Here is a 24,201-nt window from a genome sequence, read left to right on the forward strand (position 1 = left end):
TAATATTATGTTTCCCAAGAAAGGGGTCAACATGGGCTTTTTTTTGGAATGATGTGTTTGACAATATGCCTAGAATATCACATTTCCCCATTTTAAGGGAAGTTACACTTTAAACTATTTGGGAGATTATTTTACCAACAGCCAAAAATAACCTATATAAAATATTACATTTGTATAATCAATCAGCCACTGTCACTGGATTGTCGGCTGCTGGTTTGATTTAGATATGATGTGAAATGAACGGAGGAAACCAAGGTGACATGTCAAACATTGAGTAGACCACTTCACATGCTTTATTCAGTATCCAAATAATTAAAAACATCTTGATTTATTATACATGTACAACATCAGTACAGATTCTCTTTTTTCAAAACCATGGAAGTGTGTCTGCTTCTCAGATTTTTTTTACTCTTTTCTTTTTTTAGAAACTCTATTTTTTCAACAAACAAAACACAAACGAAAGGATGGGGGGGTTGAGTGGTGCAGTGAAAGGGACAATCGGAAGGGTAAGGCACACATAAAGGGTTGACACTTAAACATCAGGTGGGGGCAGGGGAAATGAAATATAACTAAAAACAAAACCACTTGCTTAAATCTGCACCAGACACCATAGCATGAATTATATCCACAGTAAGTCATATTCCGGAACTGTTAATTAACCAACACTTGACAAAGAAAACAATTGAACTACATTGACAACAAGGAAGACATTGTGTTGATTTGTTAGCACCAAAGATCCGATGGTTGTTAGCTAATTATGACAGGAAAGGAATTCTCTATCAAATACCAATAACTGGACCTCATGTGTTGATATTATAGCACCTCTGACAGTTGTTTTCTTTCTAATAATACTCCTGTAGCGTAAAATCTGCCCTAGAGTTCATGAAACATTTAGGGTAACACGGACTTCTTCTCTGAGGTAGCCATGAAGGTATTTAAAGGTGAACTTTCAGATGTTTTTTTTGTCATGAATTTAGAACAAGACACTCGATTTTTAAGAAGTATTTAATACCAGAAAATGGTACATAGCATTTGATGGTTTCATTGTCCTTCCGCAGTGGTAAAAAACGTCACCTGTATCTCATTGTGTTTCTCCAGGGGAGATTTTACACTTTACCACTTAAAATCATTTTCTTGTGTCCAGTGGAAACAAAATATTATTTTTTAAGTGTCCTTGCTTGTTGTAGGTTTCGGTTGAAGTAGCAGTCCCCTCAAACAAATTATTCAGAATCAAAAACACACAAACGACGTCTTCAGCAGAGTAGTTTCAAACTCGTGGAACTGTTTGGCAACCGAAAGAGTTTGTAGGTAATGCATAGAAAATAGAATTAGAGATGACGGCTAGAAAAAAAACAATTTCATGTCCACATTTCTTTTTTTTTATACGAAGCAGACGGGGCCAACTTCGACGCCAAACTCCTGATCAGGTGCACCAACGTCCATAGGAGCGATGTCAATGATGGGCAGGCGAGATGTTTTTGATGTCTTGTAGTCGATGACTGTCTTGCCCCATGTGCCGGTATGTGACTGTGGAATGGAGAGAGATAGAGAGGAGGGAGCATGGGTCAGAATCAAAAACCAGTCTTGGTAAAAGGGGTTGGTAACACACTAACCTCTACATAACCTCTCTTTTATTTAATCACTTCATCTATCTTGAGTTCCTTAATATGCATTTCACACTGTCTAATATCAAAAGGAAGCCAATGCACCACCACCTCGTGTGATAGCAGATGAACAAAACAAAAAAGAGAGGCGAGATATAAAGACAACAGAGTAGAAGAGAGAAGAGGAGAGTAGAAGACTGTAGAAGACTGTTAAATACGAGAGTAAAGAGAGAAGAGAATAGCAGCTAGTGGAAGAGCTCAGAAGGGAGTTGAAAGATAACGGAAGAGAGTATAGGACAGTAAAAGTAGACAGTAGTAGTAGGCGTCTCACCGTGCAGCCGTCCTCGCTGACGCTGTATGTGAAGCGGCTGTTGCCCTCGGCTCTGATCTCGATCTCGTTGGCTCCCTGGAGCAGCAGGGCCTTCTTCAGGTTGCCCGTGGCCTCGTCCATGTAGGCAATGCTGTTCTTGCAGTGGTACGTGACGTTCTGGGACGCTTCGTTGGACATCAGGCGCATGAAGGTCAGCTGGATGTTGACGTCTTCTGGGTTGGATCCCTCGCTACCATACTGGAACTGGAGAGGGAGAGAGGATGGGCGTTAGTATCATGAAGGTAGTGTTGTAGTGAAGGCAGGACACTAAACCTCAAGTCCAAGTCAAGTCCCATGTCCCTAGCGATCCAGGTTTGAGTGTAAGACCGAGTCATTTTGTCACCTGGTTACGCTGAATGGTCCATACCTGGAAGCCATTGTCCATAGACTCTGAGAACCAGACGTGCTTCTTCTCCCTGATGTTCTTGCTGGTGTACCAGTTCTTCATGGGGACGGTATCCTGGGATGGATAGACACAGGTCTCTCCGGTTTCCATGTTGCAGTAGACCTGGACAGCATCCAGAGGAGAGCCCTGGTTGGGGTCCACCCAGTACTGGCCTGTGGGTTAAAGAAAGAACAGAAGATAAGCCATCAAGGTGCTTAAGGTGAAAATAAAAGTTAAATAAAGTAAAGTTATTCTTTGAGGTTTTTTTATGTAGGCTGCTAGCTCTTTGATGTTTTTGGCTGTGTTTTGAGTGTCTTATAATTTCAACCAACCAATCGATCACTGATCACAGCATGCCTAGTCCGTGACCAGTAGCTGTCTGGAGGTGGGCTGGACTGAGCCTGGAACTTACCGCTCTTCCACTCGGGGTGGCACATCCTGATGTCACGGCACATGCGGGCGGGGTTCTTCTGGGATCCCTCGGGGCTGCGGATGTTCTCCACCTTCTGGCTGAGGCTCTTCAGGGTGGTGTCCACATCCATGTCACGGTCGTTCATCATGTCAGGCTCGTCAGCGCGGTAGTGGTATCCTCCTCCTCGCATGGGGTCAGGTCCCTTCTCCTGGTTGTAGATCGGTGCGACATGGAAGCCGCCGCCAGCGGGACCTGGAGGTCCGGGCAGACCAGGAGAACCAGGAGCACCCTGGGTAGGAAAGAAGAGGATAGAAAGGGGTCAAAACTGGCCTCAAAGGCTGTGTGCTGTGTGCTGTGTGTGCTTGTGGAGGAAAGGAAGTGGTCAGTGTGAGACTTACAGCTGCTCCCATCTCTCCATTGCGACCACGGGGTCCGGGGGGTCCAATGGGTCCAGGCAGACCGTTCATGCCATCTTTGCCAGTGGAGCCAGAAGAACCATGAGGTCCCTGTAGGACAGAGACAAAACAACAACTCCTTTAGAAGTCATATCCCTTGAAAAGGAAAAGGCACAACACTCGCTCACCATTATTTATTTAAACAACTATTAACAACTTGACATTTCAGCCTTCATCAATTGCCTTCATTTAGAGGTCCTATTCCTTCCACTCCACCGGCAACATCACTTTAATAAAGGAATAGATCGGAAATCCCTGCGTCATCTGATGTGTGTAATCGTGTTGTTATGGTAAAGAACACAACATGACATATGTATATTGTATTATCAGCCTTGATTCATGTTCTATTGGTGGGCTTGAAGTGTGTGTCACACTCACTCGGGGTCCAGAAGGTCCGTTAAGTCCAGCAGGCCCAGACTCGCCAGGGGAACCCTAGAACCAGACACATCACATTAATCACACATTAGATCAGCCATGGTAAAGCCAAGAGAACAACAGATCTTCAACCCAGAGACAATGTGCATGCTTCCTTAATGCCTCAAATCCGATAAAAACGACTTTTAAAATGGCAGTACATAAGCATAAAGAGTAGCACCTTACTTTAACATATGATCCATTAGATTAGTCAGGAGTTGTATAATATAATACGCCTGGTATACTCACAGAGGGTCCAGGAAGACCGGGCATGCCGTTTAAACCTCTGTGTCCCTTGTGGCCTCTCTCTCCACCCTCTCCAGCCTCTCCCTTGTCTCCACGAGCACCAGCAGGTCCCTGCAGAGATAGGCCAAGGGGTCAAACAGTTATTCAACACTGCCAATAAATATCGGACAGCCTTACAATGCAGGTTAAGGTGTATGGATGCCAAAATGCTGACAGAAAACTTACAAGACCACCACGACCACCAGCAGGACCGTTAGGGCCAGCGGGACCAGCAGGACCCTGAGGGAGAGAGAGAGAGAGAGAGAGAGAGAGAGAGAGAGAGAGAGAGAGAGCGAGAGAGAGAGAGAGAATCAAGGATAATGATAAGTGTGTAAAGAATAACTGCATATAATAAAATATATAAATAATACCTGAATGAATGGTGATTCACTAATCTGCTCATATACAGCACATTGATGTATCACAGGGTATGTATCCCAGGGTATGTCAGGGTAACATTGATGTATCCCAGGGTATGTCAGGGTAACATTGATGTATCCCAGGGTATGTCAGGGTAACATTGATGTATCCCAGGGTATGTCAGGGTAACATTGATGTATCCCAGGGTATGTTAGGGTAACATTGATGTATCCCAGGGTATGTCAGGGTAACATTGATGTATCCCAGGGTATGTCAGGGTAACATTGATGTATCCCAGGGTATGTATCCCAGGGTATGTCAGGGTAACATTGATGTATCCCAGGGTATGTCAGGGTAACATTGATGTATCCCAGGGTATGTCAGGGTAACATTGATGTATCCCAGGGTATGTCAGGGTAACATTGATGTATCCCAGGGTATGTCAGGGTAACATTGATGTATCCCAGGGTATGTCAGGGTAATATTGTTGTATCCCAGGGTATGTATCCCAGGGTATGTTAGGGTAACATTGATGTATCCCAGGGTATGTCAGGGTAACATTGATGTATCCCGGGGTATGTCAGGGTAACATTGCGAGCTAGTCCAACAAATGTCCAAAATGAAAGAAAAAAACATTCTAAGGCCTGAATGTTAATATAGTCAACCCCTAAATTGACGAGAAGAGGTACTTACAGACTCTCCACGGCTACCAGACTTGCCAGAAGCACCAGAGGGACCGGGGGCACCGGGAGGTCCGGGAGCACCAGGGGAACCAGCATTACCATTCTCACCACGGTCACCCTGCAATGAACACACACACACAGACAAACACACACGGACAAACACGGACAAACACACACACACACAGACAAAGAGCCATCAGGGTAATGTCGCCAGTGATATGGACAAGTGTTGGTGGATGAGGTGAGGTTCCTGTTGGTGGATGAGGTGAGTTTCCTGTTGGTGGATGAGGTGAGTTTCCTCTCTTACATTGTAAAGCTCTTTGAGCATCTTGAAAAGCTCTACTTAAAAATGCAGTAAGTGTATACATTATAAGACAAATAGTCTGTTTATATCTATTATCCAGCAGCAATGTTGTTTATAACAGAGGTTCAGTGTAGCAGGTGGTTTGATAGTGGAAGCTTACCTTGGGGCCGGGGGGTCCATCGCGGCCAGAAACACCATCGTGACCAGTGGAACCCTCACGACCAGCTTCACCGGGCGCACCAGACAAGCCAGGGGGTCCCATGGGGCCAGGGGAGCCACGCTCACCGACGGGGCCGCCAGGTCCCTGCTTACCGGGCTCTCCCTGAGAGAGGACAAGGGACAAGTTAAGGGTTAAGTGTCAAGTGTGAAGGCTTTAGGAGTAGAGACAAAGCTAAGACAAAAGTGCTTTTTTTGTGAGTTAATACTTTTGATAAGAGGTTAAGAGTAATATGGTCAGTGTTTTGGGGGGGGGGGTTGTTGTTGATGGGAACACTCACAGCTGTTCCTGGTATTCCTGCGGTACCGCTGGGTCCCCTTCCTCCGGGGCCACCGACAATACCACGCTGTCCAGCAATACCTCCGGGTCCGGGGGTTCCTGGGGCTCCCTGGAGAAAAAGATGACAGATTATTCACTGCAGCAGGGAGAAACAGAACAAGCTTTTATAAAGAGATTCATCAACATGGTTTAAACTTGACTACATACATATGTTACAAATAAAGTAGCATTACAGATTTTAATTTGTATTTTTTTCTGTTTTATAGTCGTTTTTTAACATTCCATCTGGTACATTACATAGTTTTTATTTTGTTTTGTAATGCTTGAAATATATAATAATTGTTGTTTTGGCCCAATATCCCTTCATCCCTTTAGTATTTGATGTGTTGTTCTGTTTACTACTTTGTTTATAGCTGCTGTTGTTGTTTATATATGTTTACTTTACTTACCATTGGACCATCGTTACCCTTAGATCCAGAGGCTCCTGAGGGACCTGGGGGTCCGGCGGCTCCAGCCTCACCAGGGCGACCAGCATTACCAGTTTCACCTCGTCCACCTCTCTGTCCCTCTTTACCAGCGGGGCCGGGGGGGCCTGCGGATCCGGGGGCTCCCTGAAAACATTTAGGAGATGAGGCGAGTTTGTTCAGAGCAACATTTTTTAAAATATAAAAGTATGTGAGTTAAAGATGTTTAACTCAAGAAGCCAAACTTAATATGTTTCAGTGTGCATGAATGGGACTGTTCGGTAGATTGTTGAGAAGATGGAGGACCTTGGTTAGGTGAACTTACACTTCCACCAGGAGGACCGACTCTCCCACCAGGACCAGGCATACCAGAAGCACCCTACAGACACACACACACGCACACGCACACACATGAGATAACAGAATAGCTTTCACAAAAAAACACATACTTTACAACTATTTGTTTTGTATACATTTTTGTTCAGTTTAAAGCAATTAAAAGTGTTGCTTTGAGGAGAAGTTTGAGGTTCTTACAGGGGATCCAGGTGCACCACGAGTTCCTTTAGTACCAGAATTACCAGCGGGCCCCTGAGGACACAAACAGCAGGGAGTTAGGCCATAAAGACAATAAATAGAACCTAGGATAATAAATATATGCATTGAACATTACTATATTATTTAGAACAGTGTTGTATGTGTCGAACTGCTTTGCTTTATCTTGGCCAGGTCGCAGTTGTAAATGAGAACAACTAGCCTACCTGGTTAGATAAAGGTGAAATGAAATCAAATGAAAACAAACACAGGACAAACTAACAGTCACATCACCTATTCAGTCCTCAGCACTTTTTCAATCGGTCACTGTATTACAGTACGTTTCAGGATATATATGTTGTACACATGTGCCCGGTTAGCTAAAAGTAACTTGTCCTGTATATTTGCAAACTGCTCCTGAATTGGTTGATTCAGGAACAAACAGCAACATGAAAAATGTATTTTTCTATCTATCTTGGAAATTTGAATGCAAATGATAAGTATGCATCAGTTGGACACATTATAAAATGTTCTAGTTGGGGGGGAGGGTCTGGGGGGTCGGGAGTTAAAGCTGATTGGACAGCCTCAGACAGCCATACCTGAGGTCCAGGAGCACCAACAGGTCCACCGGGCCCGGGAGCACCAGCCTCACCCTTGGGGCCGTTGTTACCGGTCTCTCCCTTGTTGCCAGGCTGACCATCAGCACCCTGAAGTGGGAAGAGAGAAGTGGAAAGGACTGGTCAGGACTGGTCATTACTGGGTTATGGGATTCCACTGGAAACAGAACAGTGACCAGCTTCAGAGTGTTCTGGACTGGACCGGGCTGGGTGATGATGCTACTCACAGGGGGTCCAGCGAATCCAGCAGGTCCAGGGGCACCATGCTCACCACGCTCACCCTGGAGGATTATGGGTGGAAAACACACAGGGTCAGAGGTTGGGAATGAAAAGCTTATACAGTGTGATGAAGAGAAATGGCGTGCCATCATTCGGCGTATTACACCACCATCATAAGCAGATGAAGATGTAGTATGTCATTGGAAGATACTCACAGGGGAACCGCGACCTCCAGTGGGGCCAGGGGGGCCACCGAGACCACCCTCACCCTAAACACAGAGAGCGAAAGAGAGAGTGGCGACCAGATGAGAATAAAACTCTCATATTTGTCTCAATTGAATACTTAATACTTTAAAAAATACTGTTATACATCAAGGCTGTAGCTACACAATAGTTTTTCAACAATTGATATTGCACTGTTTACTGAGTAATCAAACCGTTTCATCCAAACAGCATTTTGCTCTTACCTTCTCTCCATGAGCACCAGTGGGTCCAGGGGGTCCGATGGGTCCAGTCATACCACGCATGCCGTCTTTTCCAGGGCCACCGTCGGCTCCCTTGGGGCCACCATCACCTCGTTCTCCCTTGGCACCGGAGTTGCCGCCTGAGCCGCGCTCTCCGGGCATTCCCTGCAGACCTGGGGCTCCCATACCGCCAGGGGCACCAGCAGCACCACTCTCACCCTGAACAAATATGGTAGACAGAGACACATACATTAAAACTCCTTTCACATTATTGCCAAATAATATATTAACAAAAATGTTACATCCAGAAAAATATTTGTTGCGGTGCAAAAATAAATAAGAAAATGACTAATGATATGGTTGTATGGGGCCTAATGTAATTCTCAGTCCTTGGATCAACATAAGGACCAAGTGAATTATTTAATCAATGACGTCATCTGTATCTGTGCTCTCCAGTGTTCTCTTACCCTAGCTCCATCGTTACCGGGAGAACCATTGGCTCCACGGGGTCCAGCGGGGCCAGCAGATCCGATGCCACCACGCTCGCCTGGGAAACCTCTGTCACCCTGAGGAGGAGAGGGGAGAAGAAGAGGTGGAAAAGAGGGGTGGAGAGGAGAAGACGGGGGGAAGAGGAGGAGAAGGTTGGAGGAGAGGAGAAGACGGGGGGAGAAGATGGGAGGAGAGGAGAAGACGGGGGGAGAAGAGGAGGAGAAGATGGGAGGAGAGGAGAAGACGGGGGGAGAAGATGGGAGGAGAGGAGAAGACGGGGGGAGAAGAGGAGGAGAAGATGGGAGGAGAGGAGAAGACCGTGAACATCATGTTTAGTAATGGAACAGCTACTGAAGAGGGCAGCTTAGACAGATGGCAGCTTCTGGGGGTTCAGATCCTATTCAGAGCTGCAGTAAGGTACTGTACTTACTCTGGATCCACTGGGGCCAGGGCCTCCAACCTCACCGGGCCCACCCTGTGGAGCGACAGGGGAGAGAGGATCAGTCAATCAACCAATCAATCAATCAATCAAATGTATTTATAGCCCTTTTTATAGCAACATTTGCCACATAATGACATGTATTGCTAGATAGCAGCTGATTAGACTTCAAAAACTGCATTTGGGTAAAAAACTTGCTTTCCAGCAGTATATAAGATATACTTTTCTAATTTCAATTCAATATGTCATGGAATTACATCTAGAACCTATAGGACCTCTGTGATGGACGGTACTACTTACCTGCTCACCAGCCTTGCCAGGCTCACCAGTAGCTCCCTGAGGTCCAGGCAGGCCCTATAGGGAAGATGGGAGAGGTGTGGTTGAGATTTCAGGTCAACATGTAACATTATTGGTTGAAAATGTGAATATGGAGACAAGTAATGATTGTGGAGGTTAGGTTTGTGATTGGTAACCTACTTGGAATCCATTAGGCCCGGCGGGGCCGCCCTCTCCTTTCTCTCCTTGAGAACCCTGGAACACAAGGGGGGAACTATATCAGCGCGCAGTTTAAGTATGGTGTCTGGGTGGCTCATGAATGAATTCATACGAAGGTGTCTCAATGTGTTAAGAGACAATCCAATATTGAAGGAGACAATGTACTGGAGATGTGTGTGGCTAAATGTACCATTCATTCTAAGAAAGATATTTGTGAATACGTACAGCAGGCCCTTGGGGTCCAGGAGCACCAGAGTCACCATCTTTACCAGGAGCACCCTAGACAGAAACAAGATGGTGTCTGTTACAAACCGAAGAAAACACACAAATGGCCTATAGACAAAGGGCCCTATTCTGACTTGATATAAGTTGACTTAACATGGACTTCAGTCCAAAATTGGGCCCATATCGCATAAAGGACACAGTATGAAGGATCGATCCTATCTGTTTCAGGTATAAGTATAGCTTTACTTACAAGACCACCAACAGCTCCAGCTTCACCTCTCTCACCGGGCTTGCCATTGTCACCCTATACGGAAGAGACAGACAAAATGTATATTTTATACAGTGTGTCAGAAAACACACTGAACACACGACCCCTAACATTCATTTAGATTTGTTCAGTATATGAAATAGTAAGAAAATAATTAGTTAGTAACAACTATTTAGGAGGGAAATTAATGTTAATTTGTTTGTACGTTTGTTAGCTTGTTTGTTTACTCACACCAGGTCCTTTGGGTCCGGGGAATCCCATGACTCCAGGCTGACCTCTGGCTCCTGAGGAGCCTGGGGGTCCGGAGCGACCGTCATTTCCAGTGATACCCTACAGTACATCAGGAGAAGAGAAGGATCACACAGGTCATGAAAGGGTTTGGTGCCTTCCAGATTGAACAAATGACATGACTACCCAATGATCCACTGTCGTTGCATCACGACTAAGAGACGTGGAGGACAAAACGTGTCCTCTCGATAATGTCCTCTTGCCAATATAGTTTATTATATATCATAGTAATAATATAGTAATTAGGGATGCATTGAGTTTGCAGTGAATAGGTCAGTAGTACTTACAGCAGGGCCAACTTTCCCATCGGGTCCGGGGCTACCAGGGCTACCAGTCATACCCTGCAGCAGGCAGGGAGAGAAGAAAACACATTAGATGACATTCTACCTGAGAATACAGGTTACAATACTCAAAGACTACAAGTCTGCACAAAATCTATGTGAATGATATATCATGTCCTAAACTGTGCATGCTCTTACAGTAAAGTTAAAGGTCACATGGTGAATTGATGGTCGTTTTCTTTTCAATGAGAAAGAGAGAAATAGAGAGAGATGTGGACAGGTACCACTCACCTTGGATCCGGGCATGCCAGGCTCGCCAGGACGACCAGCCTCACCAGTGGCACCTTGGGCTCCCATTGGTCCATTGGCTCCACGCTCACCAGGGCCACCCTATCACATAGGAAGATCAATTGGTGATGTCTGCGCCATGTTTTGATAGGTAAGCATTACAGTAAGCTCCAGGGCTCAGAGGTGAAATAGTGCTATATGAGGGTAACCATAAGGACACACACAGACAGCATATTTAAGGATCATGTGCTGAATAAAATGTGTTTCTAGGTTCAATACAATGTTCTGCTACGATGCTTACAGTACTCCTTCATGTCATGTATGACCAAACATGGCGCTTCACTCCACACACCAGGTGTCATGTTTCTTAGACCATGGCTTTATAGTTGAGGGTTTATTAACTATTCAAATCAAATCAAAGTGTATTGGTCGTATACACACTGTACACATATTATTATAGGATTATATCATTATTATTATATCTGACTGTTGACTCACCTTGCCACCGGCAGCTCCATCAGAGCCGGGGAAACCACGCATACCAGCCATACCCTGTTGGAAGAAACAGGACCAAAATTACACATGGGACCATAGCACAGGCACACCATGTCACAAAGTCAGGGCTTGACTGACAAACACTGACCCCTGGGAATTCAACGTATTCTACAGTATGCAGATGGTTGTGGGCCTAAGTAGTATAGACTGGTGACTGAGGCTCTAAGTAGTATAGACTGGTGGCTGAGGCTCTAAGTAGTATAGACTGGTGGCTGAGGCTCTAAGTAGTATAGACTGGTGGCTGAGGCTCTAATAAGTAGTATAGACTGGTGACTGAGGCTCTAAGTAGTATAGACTGGTGGCTGAGGCTCTAAGTAGTATAGACTGGTGGCTGAGGCTCTAATAAGTAGTATAGACTGGTGACTGAGGCTCTAAGTAGTATAGACTGGTGGCTGAGGCTCTAAGTAGTATAGACTGGTGGCTGAGGCTCTAAGTAGTATAGACTGGTGACTGAGGCTCTAAGTAGTATAGACTGGTGACTGAGGCTCTAAGTAATATAGACTGGTGACTGAGGCTCTAAGTAGTATAGACTGGTGGCTGAGGCTCTAAGTAGTATAGACTGGTGGCTGAGGCTCTAATAAGTAGTATAGACTGGTGGATGAGGCTGTGATGGTTGGTTTATGGTTTTTCAAATTCTAAAATAAATAAACATATTTACTGTAATCATATGGAGAAAACAAAACGCAAACACTTTAAAATGAATCTGTCTATGTAGAGACACATTTGTTATGAGAGGCACTTCAGGGAAGGGTTATCTGACATAGGAGAAGGGGGCTGAGGAGTCAGAGGTGGGGAACGTACACGCTCTCCAGGGGGTCCAACACCACCAGCTCCACCGGGCTCACCACGGGCGCCTCTCTTTCCCTCCTCACCAGAGGGTCCAGGGGGTCCACCGGGACCAGCGGAACCCTGGTTGGAGAAAGAGTTGGAAAGGAGGGGTCAGACATGAGACCAGACCCATAGTACAGTAAACTCACCAGTCTAACAACAGCTTCAGAAGAAACAGGTTATACACCTGGGTTAGACACCTATGGCCCAGACACAGATTGATCATAGTCCTGAACAAAAAGCTGCATTCATTGGGATTTTCCAGTGAAGATGCTTGTTGGTCCAGAACTGGGCTTGTTTAATCTGTGTCCCGGATACAGGCTCTACATTTTTCAGACATGGTAAGCTGATTGCTAAATACAGTGTGCAAGATTGTGTTTCCATAGGTGATATATCATAGAGTTCATTGCAAACTTACAGGCTCTCCCTTTACACCGGGCTCTCCCTTGGGGCCTTGGGCTCCGTGCTCACCCTGTAAGGGAAAACAAACAAACAAATCACATCAGGTAACACACCACTACTTCCTGGTCAATATTACACATCACAAAATGGAGTGAAGTGCTACACAAGTTATACCCCATAGAGAGGCATTAAATTGCTGTGTTCTATTGAATTTTGTGTTGTACCAATTTACAAAACAATACTCGCCATGACTGCTTGTTCAAAATAGCACAAGCACATCACAAAATAATGCAGCACAGCGAGCGTATACATTAAATGCTATTTGACCAATTTACAAAATAGTGATCGTAACAGTGGTACTCACATGGTTACCCTTGGGGCCGGGTCCACCACCAGATCCAGGGGGTCCAGCGGGGCCACGAGTTCCTGGGAAACCAGGAGCACCAGAGATACCAGCAGCACCCTTTGGGACAGACAAGAGGAGACAAACGTTAGTGTACCAGTACCAGTATGGACATACTATACTGTTAGTCGTTTTGCATAAAAGCGTCTGCTAAATGGCATATATTATCATTTCTATATGAAGTATTACCCGTATTAATTTGAACATAATCTATCATAGATCATCTGAACAATCAGTTTGATGTATCCACATGGCTCATACTTACAGTGGAACCCTTGCCTCCTGCTTGGCCATCACCTCCAGGGGCACCCTGTTTGGTTAGAGGAGAAGAGAGAGAGGGGAAGGGGTTGGGGGGACATTATATTACAGTAAACTTCAGGGGTCAGAGGTTAGATGGTGCACTATGAGGGAAACCATAAGAATATACACACATACATACATACATACACATACATACATACATACATACATACATACATACATACATACATACATACATACATACATACATATAAGCATTAGCAACCAGGACAAATAATCATATCAGGGCAAGCATATGCATGCACAACAGTACTCACAGAGGGTCCAGCAGCACCAGCGGGTCCGGGGTTACCGGGCTCTCCACGAGATCCTTGGGGTCCGTCTGAGCCACGTCCTCCTTGAGGACCAGTCTCTCCCTAAGGGGGGCAGCAGAGAGGGAATTAGGAGGGCGTATGGATACTGGATATTTAGTCTTTGTGACTGATGTTACCGTTGTGTGTGTGTAGGGGGACGGAGAGGGGGGATTGTGTGTGTGTGTGTGTGTGGGTGTGTGTGTGCATAGGAATGTAGGAAGATAATTAATAATTTGTTGTTTTTATGTCATTCATATTCTGTACGACTTCATCTTCTCACTCCTCTCATTGTTTCCTCTCTGATAGAGCTCTGTACTGACGAGGTGTACATATGCCATCTGGTGGCCACTGCCTATATCAGATCAGGTTCTCAATCTGGGTTCTAATTCTCTGCCCTTCTGCCCTAAGAGTGTACTTGTTCACTTTAAATCATGGATTTGAGAGAAAAAGGCTGGTGTAAGAAATATGGGTGAAACTGCCTCTATCCAGTGCTTTGAAAATGCATGGTGAGGATTGTACAAGGGCACACTTTGGGAGAATTGAGATGCAACAAGAGGATTAGGGTTAGGGTTAGCGGGTTGGGGTGGGGGGGGGTTAGGGTTAGGGGGTTGGGGTGGGGGTATGACATACTTTAGCTCCAGCACCTCCGGGGAATCCAGGGGCACCAGATGGGCCAGTGGGTCCCTGAAAAGATCAAATAAACACTTGTTAAATTCGCATAGTCAGGACCAACACATGAGACTGAATGGTGTACCCTGAATTGCTTTGACAGGTTGACAGGTTAGTCACCAGTAATAAAGATACTTACATTAGATCCAGCAGGACCAGAGTTACCATCGTTACCACGAGCACCCTAGAGGAAGAAGTGGGGGAAATGATTATCAATTCGATTTATTTCTGGTTCTGATAAGACCAATTTATGAAAGCATATTGGCCAGGTGAACAAGTGTAAGCATACTGCACATTAAATAAAGGAGTTGATATTTAGGGGTATTGCAGCAATACATCAACATGACATCAAGTCTCAGACTTTTCTGTGTCATTGGAGATAGTGTCTAAGGTTTTTCTGCGATTCATGTTGTGATCAAACAATCTATCAATCAAATGAAGTGAGGGCAGTGCAGTGTGGTACTTACAGAAGAGCCAGCGGGTCCAGGGCGGCCTCTCTCACCAGGAAGACCACGTGCACCCTGGGGAGACGGGAGGGGTGAGGCAGAGGGAGTTCAGTAATGCTAGATAGTACAGTAATGCTGGCTGGCTACTTTCACTGGGACATAATGTTTTGTTTAAAAAACGGACATTATTTAGTCTTTGCTACTCCTGGAAAGCAGGTTGATATCTTTAAAGTTCCCGAGAGTTAATGGGCTCTGATGTGTTTATTGAGACGAGAGCTTGTCATATGAACGGGATACTCACCATAGCACCGGAGTTGCCACTGGATCCAGGGGAACCACCCTCTCCCTGTGGTCGGAGGGATAAAGAGAAAAATAGGAAGAAAACACCAGGGAACAGATGAGTTCTCCACAACAGGTAATGATAGACTCACATGGCGATAGATATCATTAGATAGACTTCTAACCTTAGGGCCAGCTGGGCCACCGTCTCCCTTGGCGCCATCCATACCATTGAAACCCTGAGGAGGATATCAAATAGCATTTGTTAGGTTAGCTGTTATTCTGTATGGTTAAGAGTGCAATGTAGGAAAGTTGTAGTGTCATGGCCATCATATCATCGTGGGAGTAGAGTGAAGTTGCCCTTAGTAGCTTTCCTTGGGTCAGTTATTCATTTCCCCTGCTAATGGTTAGGGAAAGGATTAGGGGAGGGAAAGCTGATCCTAGATCTGTACCTAGGATAAACTTCACCCTGGAGAATCCTCAAGTCCCTCCTCCTCCTTATACTACTCACTCTGTGTCCCTTGATGCCGGGGAGGCCAGGAGTTCCGGGGGTTCCACGACCACCCTGTAGGATAGGAGAAGAAGAAATGTTGTGGACTCGTCTTCATAAGAGACATAAAGAAAATAGTGTTGCCTTTTCAGTGTTGAAACTAAAATGCATTTTTATTGGTCTATTAGAATGGTTCTCATCAAACACACAAATCTGCCCTGTAGGTCCTTTACTGATATGAACCAAGTCTGTTTTGACAGGAGCTACTGACCCTTGACCTATAGGGTTAAAGGGCTACTCACCTGAGGGCCAGCGGAGCCACGCTCACCGGGGCGACCAGACCTGCCAGGCTCACCCTGTAGAGTAGAGAGGAGGGATGGAGACAGAGGTTAATGGAGAGACACAGAGACAGAGAGGTCTGTGAAGAGGTCTCTCACTGTGAATAATTCTGCCGCTAATACAAACACTGATAATAATGTGGCATAAAAAACTGTATAAAAAATGGATGATACAATTACTATGATTATATTATATATATTATTAAAATGTATGTAATGATAACATGTCAATACAATATACATTGGGGAAAATATTGTGGTGTAAGTTGCAAAGGGGGAAAACTAGACCTGTCTATGTTGAGTTCTTTTTTTACAAATGAACATGGCTTTCGAGCTACAGATCTAACAAATGGAATGAAATAGAATGAAAATTGAGATCGTGCAAAAAATATGACGTACATTATCTCCGTTCTTGCCATGGGGGCCCATTGCACCACGTTCACCCATGGGACCCTACAAGGAACAAACAAAGATGAGTGGATGTTTGTGTGTGTCCTTTCAAAATTGATGATATTGTGTGTTGATGTTGGTTCGCAAAGGTTGCTAGTGCATGAGTATAGTTACTATAACTGCTGTACATCACAAATGTCAGGGCTCAGTGAAATATAAAGTAAACACAATTGGATGAAGTGTGTGGGTCTGTGTGTGTGTTTGTGGGGGGGGGGGCTTTTGGGGGGGTATGGGGGGGGCTGCTACTACAAACTATTGGTCATGGTCAGGAAGTGGTGCTTTCAGAATGTGTGTCAGTTGATATTTAAATCAACAGGAAGTTCTCATTTTTGGATACTCACAGAACTGCCAGGCTCACCGGGCTCGCCAGGGGGACCATGGTGACCGGGGGGACCCTGGTGGAGGACAGGAACACAGATTCAACCATAAGACACAGGTTATATACACTACTGTTATTAGTAATATGGCCCGGTTTTCCTGGCCTAAAAACATGCTCAATGAAGAATCTCCATTGAATGATCTTTTTAGTTCAGGATCAAGGTTAATCTGTCTGGGAAACCGGCCCTATAAGAAGTATTGTTATAAGATATATATTACTTAAGTCAAATATAAATATACTACACTGTATACTGTATAAATGTATGTACAACAAATGTTATAACTGGAATGATTTTCACACCTATATATCACACCTGGTATAACAAAAAGAGATTCAAATAAATGTTTCGTTATTTGTCTTGTAAAACATGAGATGAGTGAGGTTGTTGTTGTTGAAAATGAAAAGAAATAATGAAAGGATACTTACGGTGTTGCCTGATGGGCCAGCAAGACCACGGGGCCCCATAGGGCCCTGATGGAAAACACAACAACCAATTAGTCAATTAATAAATGACACCATTGGTAGCAGTACATTACCTCCCTTGATTGAGATGAAGTGAATATGTGAGGTATTGTAATCTAAAGCATAAAATACATAGCTGATCATTGTGAGCAATCACTACCAGAGGACTACTACAAACCTGAAAGTGTTGTACTGTACTGTACAGCTTAGTGTAAACTACACTGCATAGGCAAATCATCACCTAACCATGACAGGATCCATGATCTTCAAAACAGCAATACCATGTAGCTAGAGTTGATAATAATAAAGAAATGGAAAGGCCAGACTCTCACGAACACATACATGTTGGTTGTTTTTGCTCCACGACACCCACAAGCTTCACGGCACTTCGGTACAGCTGATATATCAACTTCTGTCTGTAGCATCCGAACGGTTTTGCATATAGTTCAACTAGTAATTAAACTACATTTGTAGTAGCTTGGTGGTTGTTGAATTCAACTCAAATCTTGGTAGTGTTCAGACCTTCCTAATTCTCACTTGAAACATAGTTTTTGTGTCTACTAGGCTAAATTACACATTCTATTAACATCTGACTCCAGAGTGATATGTTCTTGCAATTTGTAGTCTATGACATTTCAGATTTAGATATTATATTTTTTCACAAAGTAGTTTGGATGTAGTGAACTACTTTTTCAAAGTCACTATAGAACTAAATATTTTATATGGGTATCTATAGTGTAGCGTAACTTCTTCCATTGTGAAGTAATTGGTAGCTTAAACTATATATCTTAAACACTGCTCTGAAGACTGCTTTTGTAGAGGCTTGGTATAGACCACATACATAATGGTTGTGCATTTCTGAATCCAGACAACAGAAATGTTGTCATCTAGTATGTGTTGCATACAGTTCACAATGGTGCTTGATACTGCCTGAGACCAGACCTCTTAGCTCAATTTAGCCTGCAAATGTGGCTCCACTTTGATCACTAAAACAGCACAGAGGAAGACAAGATGAGGACATTCATACCATCTGTCCCATTTGGGCCTGGCCACCGCTGGATTTCTGGTCATAACCATGGTGCATCTGAGGAGAGAAGACCTGCAGGAAAGGAAATAAATAATCAATTGTTTTCTAATTTCTTTAAGTTGTGGATGTTTCTTAAGCATACAGCATAGAGGTGACAAAACGGCTGGTTACAACTGTTCATAACTGGTTACAACTGTTTATAAAATTGTCTGTAACTCAGTCATAGGTTGAGTCCCAGATGGCACCCTATTCCCTATATGGTGCACTACTTTTGACCAGCGCCCTACTGACCCTGGTCAAATGTAGTGCATTATATAGGGAATAGGGGTCCATTTGGGATGCAACCTTAGTCAGAGGGGGAAATAACAGCTTGATACATGAAACAATGAATCATACAATGTGGCTAGTCACTACTATCATCACCATCAAGAAGGAGGAATAGTCTCCCTCTACTACCAACTGTCTCAACAATCATAAGAGTGTATTGTGTGCCTCTGTATTCTGTCTCTAGTCTAACTCCTCTCCTCCACAAACCAGATTTAGAGACTAGGGAGCTGTCCACACACCACTGGTGCTGAAAGGAGCAGGGAGATACACTCACTACTCTCTAATTTAGATATCTATTAATATTTCCTCTCAGGCATACCAAAAACCATGGATATGGATAACTCTGGTACTAGACTGGTAGTGACTGGTAAATATCCACAGGAAATAGCCTTTGGATATGATTTTGTCATGGCGGTAACTTACTCCGCCGCCAAGGCCAGGAGGTCCAGGGGGGCCTGGGGGGCCGGGCAGGCCAGGCTGGCCATCCACGCCATCGTTACCTGGAACACCCTCAGGACCCTGGAGAGATGGACAGACAGACAGATACATAGGTTCTTAGTAACAAAGGCAGAGAGATGGATAAGCATGCCATGAATAGCAGTTCTGGCTCTACTGTTTTCCCCATAAAACAAAAATCTCAAATTATTGAATCTGGGGCTCCATGTGCTAGAAAGCTACATCTGGATTTTACCACCCACAGGAGCACTTGACCTGTGATGCAAAGGTCAAAGTTCCACCAAAGGTTGATAGGTCAATAGGTCAAATCCTTGAAAAATACATACCAGTCTCTAGAAACTAATGTCAATCATTACTTTGAAACATTTGTATAAGTTAAGTGGTTAAAATGACATAGTATTAACTATACTGCAAAATAGCTTTTCTGTGCTGAGGTACTTAAATCTGTACTGAACAGAAACAGCAGATAAGTCAAAGCCTTTGCCTAAACCCCAGCTCTTCCCCTTCTGAAATACCCACCTGTGTTTACAATCTTTTACAATTCAAATCTTAACCTCAACCTTAAGCACCACTTCCACAAAGCCATGCTTCGTCCAAAGAATCAGTGACACTAATGCACCGTGATTTCCCCCCTTATGTCTTTCATGGAAAAACTGTACCCTTAGTAAATATATATATTTATATATATATTTTTTTATGATTTCATTTTATTTCTGAAAATAAACCGTTTAAAACTTACATCGTCACCCCTGGGGCCATCACCTCCCTGTGGTCCCTGTGGATGTACAACAAGAGGAAGAGAATCAGCTGCGCTGCAGTGCTTGTTTCACTGCACAACACTTCAATGAGAGTGGTGTAAGCCTACTGGGCTATGAACTACTAGAGTCAGTACACATGTAGAGTAGGCCTAGCATAAATGAAGGCATTGAACCTTTGGTGGAGGATTACATGGTAGGCCTACAGCACAGTTGAAAGGTATCACAGTTTGAATAAATATGAACCATAATGAACATATGGGCTTATTTTGAGGCCTGTAAGAAGGCCAGAGTTCAATCATTATTCAATAATGTTAATACATTGATAATTAGATTTTTCACTGACATAATAACACAGTAATACACGTGTTATAACACATATAAAACATGACATAATAACACAGTAATACACGTGTTATAACACATATAAAACATGACATAATAACACACTAATACACGTGTTATAACACATATAAAACATGACATAATAACACACTAATACACGTGTTATAACACATATAAAACATGACATAATAACACACTAATACACGTGTTATAACACATATAAAACATGACATAATAACATAATTAACACAATCAATACTAGTTGTAAAATGTGCATAAATACCTCTGGCTGAGGACGTTCTGGTAACTGGGGATCTATGAAATCAATTAAGAGGAAGAGATCATATTATTATTACCCCTTATAAACTCATATCACCCATGAACTGGGTAGTAAAAAACTTATCCTGTAAAACAATGATTCTGAATGTACAATAATACCGTGTTGACAATTAATGTATGGCTGGATCCCATATAGCAGGGTGTGAAGGCATTACAGGCCTAATGCTGATTAGGCCTATATACCTGCCTTGGGGCGGCAGGTAGCCTAGTGGTAAGAGCATTGGGCCAGTAACTGAAAGATTGCTGGATTGAATCCCGGAACAAAATCTGTCGTTCTGCCCCTGAACAAGGCAGTTAACCCACTGTTCCCCGGTAGGCTGTCATTGTAAATAAGAATGTGTTCTTAACTGACTTGCCTAGTGAAGATGTGAGTGTAAAATGTATCTGCACATCCACATCTCCAGCATTGAACAGGGTTAATCCACTCATAAAGAAAGTGTGGGGGAAAGAAAAGCAATAGTAATATCCCATTTATTTTGCTGCTTATCCTCAATGAGGTATCCACAGTCCATTCTAAGTAATGGCCAGCGTGTAAGGCTGTGTAAGGGCCGACCGGTTCCCTTTGTCCCCCTCTGTCTATAACTGGAAACGTTGCAGCCTATTGGTGCCACTGGGGGCGCCAGAACGCTACCAAAAGGCACAGGTGTAAGTGGTCATCAAAGGTAGGCTACCCTCGCTCTCGGAGTCATCGGGGCAGATAGGACAGCATTCGCCGTCGGGGATGATAGGGTCCGCGCAGTCGGTTGTGTCCTCGCAAATCACTTCGTCGCACATAACGGTTCCGCTGTCGCAGACGCAGATCTGGCAGGGTTCTGGTTTCCATACATCCTTATCGTTGTACTGTTGGCCGTCCAACGAGCAGCTGCCGAATCCGCCTGCGAAGATGGAGAGTTTTGGAAACGTAAGGTAAGTCACATGGCAATTGAATAGACCTATCAGAAGTGAGCATTTCAAAAGCAAACGATTGCTGCAATTATACTGTCTGAATGTCTGATAAAAAGGGATACATTATTTATTAAACAGAACAAACTGTTTAAGCATACTTCTTCTAATGTGTAGGTTAGACCCAAATCCTGTTGAATATGAATGACACAATGCACGAACAATAATGTAGGATCCTAGGAGACCACTCCCAATGAATGACATAGGCATAAGATTAGCAAGGCCTATACCTACCAACATCCCAGGCTCATGGCCCAACTAGAGAATATTTTTGATATATCATAGATTTAGAGAATTTTTAAGAGAAAGTAGCCTACAGAGACAGGGTTCTCTCTTCATTGTTTTCCAAACTATAGACATAAATGATCTGAATGTCCTATTGTGTTGCACTGGTTGTTGCCTTTGCAGTAGCCAAAGGCCATGGGGATGTCTAATGGAGTTGTGACGTGGTTGGTGAAAATGCAAAACATAAAAAAGTTTCCAAATGACATGAAAATCTTCGTGGCATGCATAATGTGTAATGACATTTACCCAGGCCTATGTTTGAACTTTGAACTACAAGCGAAAGAATATGAAGTAGGCCTATAGCCAAAGTCAGACAGGCCTGTATATCCTACATGTAGCCAAGCAAGGCACACTGGCGAGGGTTCGTGTGGTGATTTGGGCAGTCGGCCCAGGCTTGTTTTGTCATTCTGGTGATGAGGCCAACATTTCCAATATCTGCCACAGAGCTGCGCTCCAAGCCTGTACAATGACATTATAATCCACCGAGCCACACCCCCCTAGCTATACCCACCCAATCTGATAAATTGATGTCTAGACAATTCCTGAAGACGTCATAGTACAACTATTTTCACTTAATTAGCCTCCCTGGTTTAAAGTTATTATAAATCAAGCAATGGAAAGTTATTATTGCAGATGCCATGAAGTGTATTAAATAGGCTACACATTTCCATGTATACTAGTAGGCTAATGGGGAATATGGCTTTCCTATCGCCTAATCTTTCAGGAGTTTGTTTCAGTCCAGGCACAATTCGTTGGTGCCATTGTACATAATATAATTCCTAGCTTTTGGTGATAGGCGTCAATGCCAGTAATATTTTATTATTTTTCTGAAAAACATTTCCCTATTTCTTATTTGTATTTAACATAAGTAATATAATTGTTTCAAGTGGTTTGTAGATTTGTATTTTATTCCAATTCCATTTTAACATCATGTCATCATTGCGCATCCAAGCTTTCGCAACAGCTAGAATTTCCCTTGCCGGAGGACATGAAATAGCGCGTGAAAAACGAGCGCATGGGGCTCACTGAACATGTGTCTGCACGCCAGAGAAAACAGCAGCCATGGAAGCAAAAAAATATACAATCCTTGTTCAATGCATCGAGCTTCGGAGCTCCAAAAGCAATGATATAACCCCTTCGATGATATTTGCTGACAATATAACGTCAGGTGTCCCACAGGGTAGGTACGCGTTATTTACATCATCCCAAACATAATAGAACGGTCCCTTTACGCGCTATCCATTGTTCTTGCGAGCGTCCCTGTGTCCTATAATCTCATATAAAGTGATACTTACTATCGTCCTCTCCTTGACCTCTTGCCAATAGCACTGCTGCGCTGAGCAGCAGCGCTAACCGAATATCCACAAAGCTGAACATGTCTAAATATTAGACATGTAGACTCTTTGAGGCAAGGGGAATCCTGTTTTAACTCCTCAGACTCCAACCATAAAAAGTAGGGTCCGGCACTTTGTTACTCCAATCCAGACCCTGACAGAACCTCCCTACTGCCTAAACAAATGAGTGAACTGGGTTTTTATATCCCAAACTTTTGGGGAGGTCCTGGGCGCAGAAGATAACTTGTACAAGTGAAAGGAGTCCCTCCTTCACAAGGGGGGAGGAGGGTGTCAAACAAGTTCACATTTTGGTTAAAACGTGGACATTCAAACACCGGTGCGTTTTTTTCCTTTTTCATCTTCAAACGGTTACCCGACCCGGTGGATGGTCTTTGCACTGACCGCTTTTGTTCAACTTGAGGCAAGGTGTGGAGAACACTCCATCGTTTTGATCAACACTTTGGAATCTGTTTTCTCTTAGCCAAAACAGAAGGCTATATTCCCTGTTGTATATCTGCAGTGTTGGGGAAGTTGCTCTGCAAATATACTTTACCAAGCTAACAATTACTTTACAATGGAAGGAGTTCAGCTAAACTTAATGAATCAAATATCATTTACTTAACTAAAGTTAGTTTGGGAAAGTAGTTCACTACATCTAAACTACTTTGTAATATATTATCATATCTACATCTGAAATGTCATAGACTACCAAATTGCAAGAACATATCACTCTGGAGTCAGATGTTAACGGAATGTGTAATTTAGCCTAGTAGACACAAAAACGATGTTTCAAGTGAGAATTAGGCAGGTCTGATGTTGAAAATGAGAGGACATTATTGCCTTATTCACCCATATTTTATTTTGCAAAATAAAATAAAAAACACTGCTACATATATAAAACATGAACTAACTACTGAAAACTTGACCTAGATTTAATTTAGTTCAACTACCACCAAGCTACTGCAAAATGTAGTTCAATACTAGTTGAACTACATGTAGTACACTACTACAACACTGTATATCTGATAGATGCAATTAAGTGTTTTATTGTTTCAATTGTGTTGTATCCTAAGGACTTTTTTTATGTGGCAGCTGGTTTTGTGTTGTGAATCTTGAGATGTTGTTGGATGGGGATGTTTTTCAGGACTGTGTCATGAAATGCAAGATCAGAATAATTATCTGATTGCACAGAAAGTCACCAGTGTTTCCAGATTTCTATGAAATATGACCTACAATTAAT

The 24,201-nt window shown here is 43.5% G+C and overlaps 1 protein-coding gene across 1 annotated transcript; it reads right to left on the reverse strand.

The window, feature by feature from the left end:
• Positions 1-256: 256 nt before the first annotated feature.
• On the reverse strand, positions 257-23,140 carry col1a1b (collagen, type I, alpha 1b). Its single transcript, XM_029685193.2, has 49 exons — positions 22,923-23,140; positions 21,072-21,275; positions 20,345-20,376; positions 19,701-19,736; positions 18,929-19,024; positions 18,179-18,250; positions 17,116-17,160; positions 16,652-16,705; positions 16,260-16,313; positions 15,825-15,878; positions 15,544-15,597; positions 15,218-15,271; positions 15,055-15,099; positions 14,775-14,828; positions 14,447-14,491; positions 14,269-14,322; positions 13,603-13,701; positions 13,290-13,334; positions 12,986-13,084; positions 12,638-12,691; positions 12,193-12,300; positions 11,335-11,388; positions 10,840-10,938; positions 10,555-10,608; positions 10,211-10,309; positions 9,962-10,015; positions 9,712-9,765; positions 9,469-9,522; positions 9,292-9,345; positions 8,983-9,027; positions 8,531-8,629; positions 8,067-8,282; positions 7,815-7,868; positions 7,608-7,661; positions 7,363-7,470; positions 6,767-6,820; positions 6,558-6,611; positions 6,218-6,379; positions 5,770-5,877; positions 5,433-5,594; positions 4,979-5,086; positions 4,112-4,165; positions 3,890-3,997; positions 3,605-3,658; positions 3,170-3,277; positions 2,772-3,060; positions 2,342-2,532; positions 1,936-2,178; positions 257-1,527 (listed from the first exon to the last, which is right to left on the reverse strand). Exons 1-49 carry the CDS (start codon positions 23,002-23,004, stop codon positions 1,381-1,383), a joined length of 4,380 nt encoding a protein of 1,459 aa, XP_029541053.1. The 5' UTR covers positions 23,005-23,140; the 3' UTR covers positions 257-1,380.
• Between the last annotated feature and the right edge of the window lie 1,061 nt (positions 23,141-24,201).

This window comes from Oncorhynchus nerka, linkage group LG16, assembly GCF_034236695.1.
Source record: "Oncorhynchus nerka isolate Pitt River linkage group LG16, Oner_Uvic_2.0, whole genome shotgun sequence".
NCBI classification, from domain to species: Eukaryota; Metazoa; Chordata; class Actinopteri; order Salmoniformes; family Salmonidae; genus Oncorhynchus; species Oncorhynchus nerka.